This window comes from Delphinus delphis, chromosome 8, assembly GCF_949987515.2.
Source record: "Delphinus delphis chromosome 8, mDelDel1.2, whole genome shotgun sequence".
Lineage (NCBI taxonomy): Eukaryota > Metazoa > Chordata > Mammalia > Artiodactyla > Delphinidae > Delphinus > Delphinus delphis.
The window spans coordinates 94,617,654-94,629,705 of NC_082690.1; the positions used below are offsets into that span (position 1 = coordinate 94,617,654).

The 12,052-nt window shown below is 46.2% G+C and overlaps 1 protein-coding gene across 1 annotated transcript in view; it reads left to right on the plus strand.

Annotated features, from left to right (window-relative positions):
• ALKBH3 (alkB homolog 3, alpha-ketoglutarate dependent dioxygenase) overlaps positions 1–10,034 on the plus strand; it is a 70,962-nt gene extending 60,928 nt beyond the window's left edge. Inside the window, exon 9 of the mRNA XM_060018747.1 lies at positions 9,944–10,034. Coding sequence (XP_059874730.1) covers positions 9,944–9,979 — 36 coding nt within the window. The 3' untranslated portion in view covers positions 9,980–10,034. The remainder of the gene's footprint in view (positions 1–9,943) is intronic.
• The last annotated feature ends 2,018 nt before the right edge of the window (positions 10,035–12,052 follow it).

Below are 12,052 nucleotides of genomic sequence, written 5' to 3' on the forward strand. Positions count from 1 at the left end.
AGGTATTTTCTTTTCTATTTGAAAGCCTACACTCTTTCTAGAATATGATCGCAACTTCTTACTGTACCCCCTGTGGCAGCGATGAGAATGGGCCTTGCAGACCTCTGGTGACAGGGGTGTAACTGACCAGTACAGAGCAGCTCTGGCTTTGCAATCCATCCCCTTCTTTGGCGGAGGCTGTGCCCCCCACAGGCTGCTCCCCACCAACGACTGTGTACGTGGCTGGGATTCTAAGGCAGAACAGTTCTTGGGAGACACGAGATTTCTTTGTTGGTGGACTTTGGCTCAAAGATTTCCCGATGGCAATGCAGAAGCTTCCTCAGATTGCAGCGCTGTCCACGGACACCTTTTCTCCCTCTCTCCTTCTCTGGGGTCACTCCTGCTTTGCAGCCTGCTGGCTGGCTTCCCTCTGTATCTCACGTCACACAAGCATGCCTCCTCGTGAAAGCCTTGCACATTTAATCCCACCTTGGAGTCTGCTTCTCGGAGAACCCGGGCCTGCACATCATTCCATCTCCTGGCAGCTTCGTGGCGCAGCCCTGCATCTCCCTCAGGCCCCCACTGGCACAGGGTGGGATGGCAGGCATCGTTTTAGAGAGAACTGTAGGGACATGGCCAAGTTTACCAAACAAATATGTGTTGGCAGGTCTGCTGGCCGTGTGGTTCTGGATGGGGAATAGCACGCTGCAGACTGTGTGTATATATGCCGTGAGAGGGTGAGGGACTCCCACGTGGACAGTCCTCTCAGCCACGTGACTCACAGCAATGGCCATCTGCCCATTCAGCTCCCAGGCCCGCAGTGGAGACTGATAATTGTTCACCAACATTGATTTCCCGCTTCCTCCAGGGCACACAGCCAGCCTCTGTGTCGCAGATGCTCTTGGACTTAGATCTATCGAGGTGCTAAGTTTTTGCCAATGGCATATATTGGGAAGAGAAGCATGTTTCTCCCAGACCTCGGCCTTAATGTGTACCCTTCTCCTGCCATGCCCACCGTGCTCTCTGTCCCCTACCCACAAGTGACAACATGGATGTGCCTGCAACCCAGTGATCGAGCCGACAAGGCCAGTGGCCTAGGGGATGGCAGAGAAACAAGACGAAAGGACCCCAGGCCCCTGGATGACCTTGTGGAACCAAACAGCCTGCCGATCTGGAATGATCACTGTGGACAATTACACACGAGAGAAATGCACGTCTATCTTCTCTGAGCCACTAAATCATTATTGGGTCTCTTTGTTATACCAGCCTTCCCTTACCCTGAATAAAGAAATATTAGCGCTGGCAGTGGGGTACTGTCCTAACAAAACTTCTGCAGTACTAGGTGTTGACTTAGTGATTTTGCTGCAAGCGGGGAGCATATAAACGTTGCAGGTTGGAAAGTTAGAGCCCCTTGTTATACTTTGGAAAAGCATTTGGTAAAACCATGTATATGACATTTTGGAAGGCTGATCATGTACTGACCGAGAACATAGCTCTAGGAGAAGTGGTTGGAAAGAGACAGAATATTTGTGTGCATTGGCTACTCTCTGTGGCTTTTAGCAAATTATTACAAGACATGAATGATGGAAAGGAATAAGGAGTATCTAGAAACATGGGGCCTCACAGCGGTGAGAGCCGCCCCTCTTTGTAACCCACACAGAAGGAAATCATCAGTTGTGGCTCAGAGCCTTTCTCGAAGGCCACCCAGGAAGCCGGGCCCGGGATCCAGCCCTGGAGCAAGGTTAGACTAAGCGTCTCATCTGCCCACTCAGACTTATTGTGGGAGAATCCACATTCCCCTCTCCTCCCCTTCACCCGCCACCCCATGTAGCCCAAATTAAAGTGAGAGTGTTACGGACCACGGTTCTTGGCCTCCTTAATCGATAGAAATTGATCAGAGGCCAGACAAGAAATTCAGGCAAAGCTTTATTGGGGCCCCTGCTGCAGCAGCGGGGAGGGAGAACAAGTAACAGGTGCCCTTGCTCGCTTGCTCACCGCGGGGTGCGGGGTGAGCTGATTCCTTATATGGGGTGAGGGTAGGGGTGTGGCCAGGGGTCGGGCCAGAGGGGCTTAGGCGTTTTGCCCACCCTTTGGGTGGTATTGTGTACAGGGGGGCCATGCACAGTATCCTGCTTTTGCTCCTGACCCCCTGCTTTTGCTCCTGGCTCCTCAGAAGTGGCAGTTAGGGGCTTCCCTGGTGGCGCAGTGGTTAAGAACCTGCCTGCCAATGCAGGGAACACGGGTTCGAGCCCTGGTGCGGGAAGATCCCACATGTCACGGAGCAACTAAGCCCGTGCACCACAACTACTGAGCCTGCACTCTGGAGCCCAAGAGCCTGTGAGCCACAACTACTGAGCCCGTGTGCCACAAATGCTGAAGCCCACGCACCTAGAGCCCGTGCTCCACAGCAAGAGAAGCTACTGCAATGAGAAGCCCGCGCACCACAATGAAGAGTAGCCCTCACTCGCCGCAAATAGAGAAAGCCCGTGCACAGCAACAAAGACCCAATGCAACTAAAAATAAATAATAAATTAATTAATTTAAAAGAAAAAAAAAAAGAGAAGTGGCAGTTAGGTTTTTTTGTTCTTTTTTGTATCTTTTTGTCCATAATTTGCCCACTACCTTACAGTTTCTTTGTGTTTTGTTGCTGGAGGAGACATTTGTCCAGGTACAAGCACTGCAGCAAAGGGTCCCAGGTCCCAGCCTGTCTCAAGAGGGCTGGGCCAGAGCAGGAAACAATGAAATAAAACAGTCTTCAGAATTATGCTGAGAAATGGTCTTTGCTTATGACTCTTGGCTCTAGAATCAGCTAGAAGCGCCTTGACCACAAGCTTTTTGAACGAATAGCCAAGGCAAGTCGCAATTGGCCAGTGATCAGGGTTGTTTGAGCCCCAAAGAAACCTTCAAGGAAGCCAGACTATTTAACACCTGCTTCAGATGTAGCCACAGAGGATGATGAGGAAAAGAGAGTCTTCCAGCACCAGGTTGGCCAGATTAGCCAGAGCAAGTCCTCACCGTTCATGCCAGCGAGATTTGCCTCCCTCTGTGCACCAGCGACTTCTGAACGTTTCCTTTCCTCCCTTTTCCCCATGGGAGTCTGTGCTGTGGTTTTCCTATCCCTGTCCACCACCGTATTTGGGTTGGGGAGGGGGATGCGGCCGGGGTGGGGGAGGGCAGATGAATTGTCTTGCAGTTTATGTCACTGAAGTGGGAGGAGCCGTGTGGGGCTCAGGGGGGGATTTCCTTTCCCCCAGATATCCTGCACTTTGATCGGGAAGCATAACCAGATGGAGTCTGGGATCCACGTCCTTGGAGAGGATGTGAGTGTGTTCTGTTGTGGGAAGGAGGGTCACAGGGATATCTGGTAGAAAGCTGAGCAGTGGGTACTGCCAGTAGCCCAGTGAAGTCCGTTTTCAGCATCTTCCCCGGCACAGGGCCAGGCTGCCGTCTGCCTCCTTTGCGGCGAGCAGGGCCGCGTGCTAAGTGCTCCGGAATGAGCAAGCGAGCGGTGCGTGTCGCCGTGTCATGCTGGGCCTGGGCCTTAAGACCGCGGGCGTGTGGCTCTTGTTCTTCCCTAAGGACCAATGTGGGCATTCCTGTGGCCTGCATTTGACCAAGCATGAGGGCGGTGCTGGGGACCTCAGGACATGCAGCTGCCTGTGGAGGTGGAATGTCGACTCAAGATGGGCCATTCGCTGAGAGAGAAATGAGTTCCGGTCTTCCTTAAACCTCTGCCTTCCTGCTGGGTCTCTTTGTATTCAGCCAACTAATACAGAGGCCTTTCCCTCAGTCCACAGCAGAGTGGGGCAGAGGGGCCCTCCAGGAAAATGTCCCATCCTCCGGACCGGAGTGTGGACATCAGACTCTCACCCCAGAGGTACTCCAGCGGTGGGGTGGGGAAGATATAAGCGGCTCAGGACCTGGACTCGCGAGACACTCACCCCAGCTCTGCTCCTTGTCCTGTGGCCTTGAGCAGGTCCCTTCCCCTCTTTCCCTGAGAGCCCTCCCAGCTTTAATTGCTGAAGCTTATAGAAGACCCCAAGCACCTTGGAGCACCTAGAGCCTTAGAATCCTGGCCCTGGGGGACGTGTGGGCAGGCAGTGTGCTCGGGGACCAGACCTGCAATGCCAGCCTGTACAGATGGGGAGACGGGGGCACAGAGGGACAAGGTAGAGTCTTCTCTGAGACGACAGCACCTCCACCCCACTCCTCTCTCCCAACCTTGGGGAGAGTCCCAGAAACTCTAGGCTGGGCTGTTCTGTGCTGAATAATTCATGCCAAACCCAAAATAACAGCCTGAGAGCCAACCCGCCGCAAGCTGGGACCCCAGCCAATGCACCGTTGCCCCACGGCCCTGATCCTGCCCTCGCCAGGAGCTGCTCTGGACCAGTTGGTTGGCCTTTAGGAAACCTCTGACCTTCCCTCTGATCTTGTGTGGAGGAGTCTGACAAAGCTACCCCTGCCCCCGTTGTCCTAGATGTGTAAGATATTCCAGGAAAGGCCAGCCCACGTGAGCCTATTACTCCCAGATCCATGCTTCATAAACCCCATTTTATCGGCCGTTATATGTGCTCTGAGGTTTACTGGTTAGCTGTTCTTTGGTCTGCTGTGGAATGTAATCCCGTAGAAAGCTTCTGGGTGCGCTGAATCTGTTTTGGACCATCAATGAGTAGCCCAAGTGTGGGACTGAGCCCAGTGGGGGGCATGGTCCTTGGCCCTAAAGAAGCCTGATGGGGACACACACATGCACACACACACACGGATATATTCATAAAACAGTTCAGGATGGGGAGGAAGCTCTCAACTTGAGTTGGGGTGGAGGCGGGGGTTTAAATCTTGACTCTGGCCCTGAGTCACCTAGGTTGTATTTGGCTTCAAAAGTGTAGCACAGAGTGGCCATGGCTCAGACCACAAAGACAATAGTTACTGCTCAAAGAGAAGACAGCTGAAGGAGGGTTGAGTGGCTCAGTGATGCCATCAATGACCCAGATTCAAAGAGAATCTTATGGATAGGAAATACAACCAGACCCAGCTTAGTGAAAGCTGGGTCTGAGGATCAGAAAGCCACCAGGGGCTATGCCGCTCTCTCCATTTCCAGGAAAATAAATAAATAAATAAAGCCAGGTGTCAGGGACTGGGCACTAAAGATGAGTAAGGCTTAGGGGGAAAAATAAAGGACTCAGATTCTGACCATGTTCTCTGCCATCTTTGACAATGTCTTTTCCCCTCATGGTTACAAGACGGCTGCCACAGTACCAGCATCACATCAGCCTCCCAGCATGAAGGATGGTGCTGGCAAACAAAGAGCCTTCACCTGGTAGCTCTCTTTTATCCTCTTACAGCATCATCTCAAAATCCAGAAATCTTCTCATCTAAATTATATCCAAGTTCAATGAGGCTCATCAGGTACAGTTCCTCAGGTACAGCTCCCTACCTATGGTTCCTCTTGATCTGAAGACCTGTAGACTATAGGGACAAATTATCTGTCCCTCACACATCCAACATACAGTGGTAGAACAAGCATAGGATAGCTTATATAGACCCTTCTTTTCAAAAAGAAGGAAAATAGAAGGTACACAGAAGGCACTGGTCCATAGCTATTCTGAAATATAGCTTCTCCTAACAGTCTTTAAGTTTTTACTAACAATGTCCTTAAGATCCTTCCAGCTTCTGTCTACTACCTGGCCCTGAAGCTACTCCAAATTGTTTAGGTTTTTGTTCCAGTTACCAAAATCTGTATTACCATAGAACTAATTACCCCGAAACTTGGTGGTGTAAAACAACAATAATTATTTAATATCTCTCATGAGTTCTCTGGTCAGTGTTTGTGAGCACCTTGGCTGGGTGGTTCTGACTTGGAGTCACTTATGAGGCTGCTGTCTGACGTTAGCTGGGGCTGTAACCATATGAGGGCTTGACTAGGCTTGGAGAGTCCAAGGTGGCACACTCACACGGCTGGTAAGCTGGCACTGTCATTGGCTGGAAGCCTCAGCTCCTCTCCATGTGGTCTTTTCTAGAGGGCAGCTTGAGTGTCCTCCTGACATGGTGGCTGGCTTTCCCCAGAGTGGGTGATCAGCCTGATTCAGTGGGAGAAGATTACACAAGTGTGTGAATCCCAGCAAAAAAGGATTACCGGGAACCATCTGGGAGCCTGGCTACCACACAATACCTCTGTTAAGAATGGAATAGTATGCAATAGCAAAAAATAAAGAAGTTATGTGCTGATATGGAAAAGTCCTTAAGATCCATTTGAATGTAAGAGAAGCACGGTGAAGAACAGTGCATCTGTTAGGGAGAAGTTTGTATATGCATAGAGTATCTTTGGAAGGATGCTTTCTGGGGTTGGATGAAATGCTGCTCAGTCAGCCTTCTTGCAAAGATAGGAAAGTGAAGGCACCAGTTGGCTAATGGACGGTCTAAGCAAACAGTCTTCAGGTAATTGAAAACCAGCACAGACTTGGGTCAGTAGCGTGGGTAAAATGATCCCACATCCTTGATGAGGCCAGGGGACAAAGACTCAGTTGCAGGTACTACAGGGGAGCCCTGGTTTCTCTCAGCTGGATCTGCTGTATGTCTCTCCTCACCTGGGAAGAGAGAACCAAAGACTTGGAGACAGGGGTGTAGGGCCTTTCTGTGTATTTCATATTATGCAGATGATATGCAAATTACATACATGCCTCCACTCCTCTTCTTAGCGGAACCAAAAGCTTTGGAAGACTGTCAGCCAAGATGGAGCAACAGCACTGAATTTACCTTCCTTCCTGGAATAGCCCCCAAAAGTCAGACAATACGTATATGAAACAACAATTTTCAAGTCACTGGGCATCAGGCAGTGAAGGACACTGATTCTTGAGATAGGAAATAAATCATGTGAGCCTTGCATTGCTCTGGATTTCTGTCTTGAGAGACTTTCAAGACTGTGGCTCAGGAAGGGGGGTTCAGATGGAGCCTGGCACACTCCCTGAATTGAGAAGAGGAAGCTGAGAGCCTGGGCAGACCACGGCGTCTAGAGTTGGCAGGGCAGTGTGCCCGAGAGGAGAGAGCTGCAGAAAGAACGAATTCCAGACATCTGCAGAGGGTCTCCCTCCAGGATTCAACAGATCAGTGAATGCGTGCGAGGCTGCGGAAAGAAACAACCAGAAAGGATTAGAGGAAACCCTACCTGGTGCTCACACAGGACTGAGAATAACATCTGTTCCCATCAGCCAGACTGGAAAACCTTATAATTCACCGGGCGTTGGGAAGAGTACTCAGAAGGGGCTTGCCTCGGTAGCGGGGGTAATCTACCCTAGACTCAACATGGCTCTGGTCCTGTGTAACAAATCCTAGAAGAAACACCCGAAAGGATACCTTAAAGCAAACATCCAATGATCTCTATTTTATTGAACGCTTTTATAAAGAGTGGAGGTGAACGTTAAATGTCTTTTTGGCATCTATGGAGATGACCATGATTTTTTTTCCTCCCTAGATCAATTACTAAAATAAATTATACTAATAGATGCGCTAAACTGTACTTGAAGTCCAGGAGAATATTCCTATGTCAGCATGGTGTACTGCTCTTTTAATATGCAGCTAGATTCTGTTAGGTATTTTATTTAGGTATTTTGAGTTGTTTTTCGCAAATGATATTGGGCTGTGAAGTTTTCTTTTTTTGGTGCTACCTGAAAATGATAACCCTCGACATTTTTCTCTATTTCCTTGATAGAAATGATCTGTTTAAATGTTTTTATTTCTTTTGGATCAGTTTTGACACATTATATTTACTGAGGAAATTATCCATTTCATCCATATTTTCAAGTTCATTCGCATAACGTGAACCAATTAATCTCACGTGAGCCTCCTAATCTCTTCCGTTTCTGTGGAATTCCCCCTATCATTTTAGATTGTGTATAGTTTTCATTCCTCTGCCTTGTGCTATTGGATTTTTTTCAAAGAACCAGATTTTGAGTTTATATATTAGTTACATACTATTTTCTATTTTATAACTTTTATTAATATCTGCTTTTATCTCTTATAGTTCTTCCTTTCCTTAGTTTTCAGTTTATTGTCTAACTTTCTGAATTGGAAGCTAACTTTACTTCTTACCACTCTTTTCAAAAAAAATTGATATAGATATTTAAGGCTATGAACTTTCCTCCAACTACTTCTGTAACTATATTTCATTTTCACTCTTTTATGGTAATACTGCAGTTTTAGATTGCATTTCCTTTTGACCTGAGTTGTTTAAATACCAGTTTAAAATTTTTCCAAGCAGAAGAATATGTATTTTTTCAGATTTAGTTATTAATTTCTTTTTCTTTAGTTTCAGTGTGGCCAGATAATGTTTTCCATACTATTTCTCTTTTTGGGAAGTTGTTGAGATTTTCTCTATGACCTTATGAAAGCTCCATGGTCACATGAAAACACAGTGTGTTTACAATTTTCATATGTCAGATTTTCCCAATAAATAATAATGTTAGTATGTTCTGTGTCTGGGATACAGACTAATAGGTATTCACTGTAATCTGTTTTCCTATTCTACCTGGGGACAGGATTAGACTACATTTACTAGACCTTCTTATAGATAGGTATGCCCATGAGACTAAGTTCTGTCCAGCAGAATGTAGGTAGACACTTGTGTGCCATTTCTACACCTAGGTCTAATGACTGTATATATGCTTCTCCCACATTTTCTACCTTCCACTTGCCAGCTGAAACCTATATATGGTGGTGGCGTAGCTTCTACCATGCTGATGAAGACACAGCCCTAGAGATGGTGGACTAGACATCGGGAAGGAACCTCAGCCTGGCGTGCTTACCTCCTTCTACTACATGAGAAAGAAATTTAGTTCTTTAAGTCACCATTTCTTTTCTCTCTCTCTCTCTCTCTCTCACACACACACACACACACACACACACACACACACACACACACAGAGTCAACAACCCTTACCCTAACAAATATCAAAATTGGCACCAAGAGTAGGGCCCTGCCATAACTGAAACCCGGTGGGCAGGGAGCAGGTGGCAGGAACACAGATACTGTAGTTTTGTATGCTGGAAATCTGGGGACTCTTGGCCAAATAATAGGTGAAATTGTTTCCTGCGATGGTCTGAAAGGCAGATTTTGTACTTTCCAAGGCTGTAACTCAAGGAGAAGTCGGGAAGAGCTAGATGGTGAGTGAATATTGGCTGCTCCTTGTTACTTTTACCAAGATATTCAAAGAAAAGAGATGACATCCACACACATTGGACCGATTTCAAGCAAAGATGAAAGGGAATAATGTCTTAAAATGTCGGGGCCTCACAGGGTTGAAAAAGCCGTCTGCTTCTGTCACCTAAGCAATAGGAGATCTGACAGTTATGGCTCAGAGCCTTTCTCAAAGATTATCTGTTAAGCAAAACATTCATTCAAGGCATCCAGCCCCAAGGCAAGGATCAGACTAAGGGCCTTGCTTCTCAGTAAGGATCAGAATTAGGGCGTTGCTTCTCCGTAAGCCTCTTGTTTCAGTAGAACTCCAAATAGCTGCCTTTAATGTGAGGAAAGAGGTGTGGCTAGAGCTAAGAAGCAAAGGAATGAAGCAGACTTGAGAATCACCTGAGCATCAAGTGTGGTTCCTGGCTTATGGTATGACTGGAAGCAGATAGACTTTGGTCTCTAATACATCTTCCAGGGCATTGTTTTTCCCAAAGAAACCATAAAAACCCATAGTTGTTTAGGCCCTAAAACAGCCCCCAAGGCAGATGTATTTTCTGACACCCACTTCAGAAGAGGGCAGAAGAGAAGGAAGAATGTTCCAGAGGGCAAAACCAGAGCAGACAGAACATCCATTGCCAGGGCAGGGGTCCTGGCAGTTCCTGCCCTGGGATTACTGTGTATTTGTCCATGCTCTGTCTTCTGAATGGGAGTGTTTATTGTGGTCGCACTTTCTCTGTTTCATTACTTTCTCTTGGTCAGATAGGTGGAAAAAGAATTGTCTTTTAGCTTACAGGCCTTCGGACCACAAGGAACCACATCTGAACCTGGTGGAGAGGTCTGTGTATCCCTGAGAGATCACCAGTACGGTAACTGGACGGACTTTTTGGTGTGTCCCCTATGGAAGAGGATTGAGTGTGTCCTACTCATGGGGGAGTGAGCACCCTGGGGAACGGGCTTTGGCACAGATTGGTAGTGATCCCCTGAGGTCTGTTCTATCCATTTTCCTAGGCATGAAGCTGGGCCACTACCAGCTCACCTCACTCTTTGTTTAGGTTTATACAGTGACAAGTTTCCTCCAATAAAATGTGAGTGCAAGTAGTATTTGCCACTCACAGACCCAGGCCTGAGATTACGGGCTCCACAATCTCTCCTCGCTTCTGCCAGGAGCAACGTGAATATGGTGGTAACTCGGATTCTACCAAGCAGATGTTGCTGCAGTCTTAGGGGATGGTGGAACCACAACTTGGAAGGGATTTGGGTCCCTGAACTATTGAGTGAGCAGAGCTGTCTACCGTCCTGGACTGTTACAGGAGAGAAAAATAAAGTTGTTTCTTCTGTAGGTCTCTTGTGTTCAGCAGAGCTGCCTTACGTGATACACTATCCTTGCTTTTCTGCCCCTGAGACCCGCCATGAGAGATGAATTCCAGTCTCCTACTTCTCCTGTGCTCTGATTTTCCTTGCGCTGCAGTAATTGGTCCTGGTGAATGTAGCTGCTGGGTTATCTGCTGCACAGACATTCATAATAGTTATATCTGCATTTGAGTGGTGCCCTGATAGATAACACAATTCCTTTCCATTTTGTTTAGTGCTTTGGCCTGAATTGCACTTTGTTTGATAATGAAATAATGACTTCTGCTAACCATCATTATTATTATTTATTTGACTAGAATGCCTCTGTTTGTCTTTTAGTTTCAACCTCTTTGTATTAGGTATGTCTCTTGCATACAGTGAAGAGTTGGTTTTTATTTTACTTTGAGATTTCATCTAAATATATATATATATATATATATATATATATATATATATAAAATTAGTTAAATACAGACCTATAACAAGTAAAGAGATTGAATCAGTAAATCAAAAACCTCCCAACGAAGAAAATGTTTAGGCCAGGATCTGGCTTCACTGGTGAATTCTATCAAACATTTAAAGAGGAATTAACACCAATATTTCTCAAGGTCTTCAAAAATTAGAATAGGAGGGAACACTACTTAACTTATTCAGTGAGGTCAGTATTATCCTGATATGAAAGCCAGACAAAGACACCACAAGAAAAACTACAGACCAGTATCTCTTATGAATATAGATACAAAAATCCTCAACAAAATGCTAGCAAACTGAATCCAATTTAGCCTATTAAAAGGATTTACACCATGACCAAATGAGATTTATCCCAGGAATGCAAAGGTGGTTCCACAAATCCAACATCTTTTCATGATAGAAACACTCAGCAACTAGGAATAAAAGGAAACTTCCTCAACGTGGGAAAGGACATTTATGAAAAGCCCACAGCTCACATCATACCAGATGGTGAAAGACCGGAAGCTTTCCCTGAGATCAGGAACAAGATAAGGATGCCCGCTTCTGTCCTGCTAGTCAACATTGCACTGGGAGTTCTAGCCAGAGCAATTAAAAATCTTATTTAGGAAGGCTTCTTCTTCCTTTTTTCTAGTGTTTACCTTCATAATTATAGCATTATATAGAACAGTTAGTTCCCTACTTGATTAGACAGTATCTGTTAGTGTCCCAGAATGAGCAATAAAAAATCAGTACATTTCCCCACCTCCCCATCTCTTCCCTCAACGCAATGCAAAATGATCTCTATACATGTTTATCTTTGTATTCTTAAGTATGCTATATTAAATATATTAAACATATTGCTATCATTTAATTTCTCTACTTGCGATGATCTTCCTTATCTCCTAGCTCTTACAGACAGGGCCATCAGAGAACATACTCTATTCTCATCTTCTTTCACTCCCCCCACCCCATTTTTTACTAGATATGTCATTTCTACGTTGTCATAGCATATACAAATTTACACTCAGATGTCCACATTTCTTTTTGCCTCCACTCTACATTTAAGTGCATTCAGTGCTTTCTCCTGGTCCTCCT